Below are 1,711 nucleotides of genomic sequence, written 5' to 3' on the forward strand. Positions count from 1 at the left end.
ATCAGTAGGCAAAGTGTTCTTGTTTAGTAGTTTTATTTTAAAAATAATTCATTTTGTTAAGATTTTATGTTAACAAATGTACAGACCAGAGTTTAAAATGATTTATCTAATTGATTCCTTTTGTTACCTGGCTAGCAGGGAAAAGGGGTCGAGGCCGGTCCTGACCTGTTACAATGAAGACTGACTTGCTATGTGGGATTACACCAGAAGCTTGCAGTGGAGTAATGGTAAGGATATCCAGCAACCTTAAGTATCTCAGCTGTATAGGAGCATATTCTGTTGCAAAAGACCTTCCCGCGAAGATCGTGGATTCAAATATGGGACATTTGAACTAATACTTGGACTTTGAAATGAATTTCTTTAACAGTTTTCTCTGCAGTGCAAGTTATTAAACTAAAGCTACTCTATTTCCCCAATGTGTTCAACAAAATCCTTAACGTCTAGCATGGTATCTTAATAAACTCGTTCTTTAAAAAATCTGCTTTAAGTAGATTTTTCCCCCAAGTTTTCTTAGTTAAGGATTCCAAAAGTGGTATTCACAAATTCTTGCATTTAATTTTTATTGCAGTGGTATAGATGAATACCATCATTGGTATCCTTAAATTTTATTTCTGCTCATGAAGGTTAATCATGATTGTCTATATAGTAATCACTTATGAATTGTGTTCAGATACAGCAGTTTCAGGTGTAATCATCAGAGCTGGTTAGTCAGGCATTCCAGATAGTGGTTCTTTTCAGAACCTTTTTTAAAGGGTTGGTTAACTACCTCAGTAGCAGAGGATTGAACTATACCCTGTCTGTACTGTACATAGAAAATCTTTGTAGATAAAAGCAAGGCTTGTTTAATATGATATGAGGGTAAGATTATAATATACCAAATGTAACATTCTTAGTTGCCTTTAGTTCCAGAGGCTTTGTAAGACTTCCTCATGACCATCATAACAGGCCTTGCTTTTGTCGTATTTTGTGGCTGAAAAAGCAGCCTTGCTTCTTCAGATATTGTAGTTATTTGGATGTATAATAGTTTAGCAAGATGTTACTTTTGTAAGACATCAGATGTTCAAAAAAAGTGCATCAGCAACTTGTACTAAATACTGCAGTGTCCCTTTATAAAAGGTCAGACTAAAACTGACAACTGTACAGTGAAGCCTGACATTTGGATATTTTGAAGTTTTTCATAAATCATAGGATAGTATATGGCTGTAGTTTAGCTTTTTAGGTAAAAGGTATGTTTTCATTAGTGCATTTCTTACTGCTGATCACTGTAAAAACATGTGGATCAGCTTTCCATTTCTCTTACGCAGAACATGATAACCTGTAGAGTAGAGTAGAGTACAATCATTTGTGCTATGTTTTTAATTTTCTAAAGCACCTTGATGACAGTGAGTGTTCAGTGGTGAAGCATCCTCTATTGAACCACCTTTAAAAAAGATAAAACAAAAACAAAAGAACCTTGCCAAGTCCAACTTCATATAGGTAAAAGATAGATAAAATTATTACTTACTTTTGACTTGGCATAAAGAGCTTCCCTTAACCCCCTACCCAAAGGGATACTGCAGTTATACTACATACCCATAGGCACCACAATGAAAATTGAAGCTTATACCTGATTAAGGTTTTATACACACCAGTTCCCCCAGTAAATGCAAATTTTAACGAAATTAGACATGTCATATGTTGAAAATGCTCATGGCAAACAATCATTTTGCAT

General features: G+C 34.7%; 1 protein-coding gene across 3 annotated transcripts in view; it reads left to right on the plus strand.

The window, feature by feature from the left end:
- The window catches only part of SYNCRIP (synaptotagmin binding, cytoplasmic RNA interacting protein), a 23,076-nt gene extending 21,633 nt beyond the window's left edge, over nucleotides 1-1,443 (plus strand). For 2 of the 3 annotated variants that reach the window (XM_010133839.1, XM_010133842.1), the window contains exon 11: nucleotides 136-1,443. In XM_010133839.1, the coding sequence (XP_010132141.1) occupies nucleotides 136-177 (42 nt within the window). In that variant the 3' untranslated portion in view covers nucleotides 178-1,443. The remainder of the gene's footprint in view (nucleotides 1-135) is intronic. The other variant, XM_010133841.1, reaches the window with a different exon arrangement.
- Nucleotides 1,444-1,711: the final 268 nt, after the last annotated feature.

This window comes from Buceros rhinoceros, unplaced genomic scaffold (assembly GCF_000710305.1).
Source record: "Buceros rhinoceros silvestris isolate BGI_N320 unplaced genomic scaffold, ASM71030v1 scaffold22633, whole genome shotgun sequence".
Lineage (NCBI taxonomy): Eukaryota > Metazoa > Chordata > Aves > Bucerotiformes > Bucerotidae > Buceros > Buceros rhinoceros.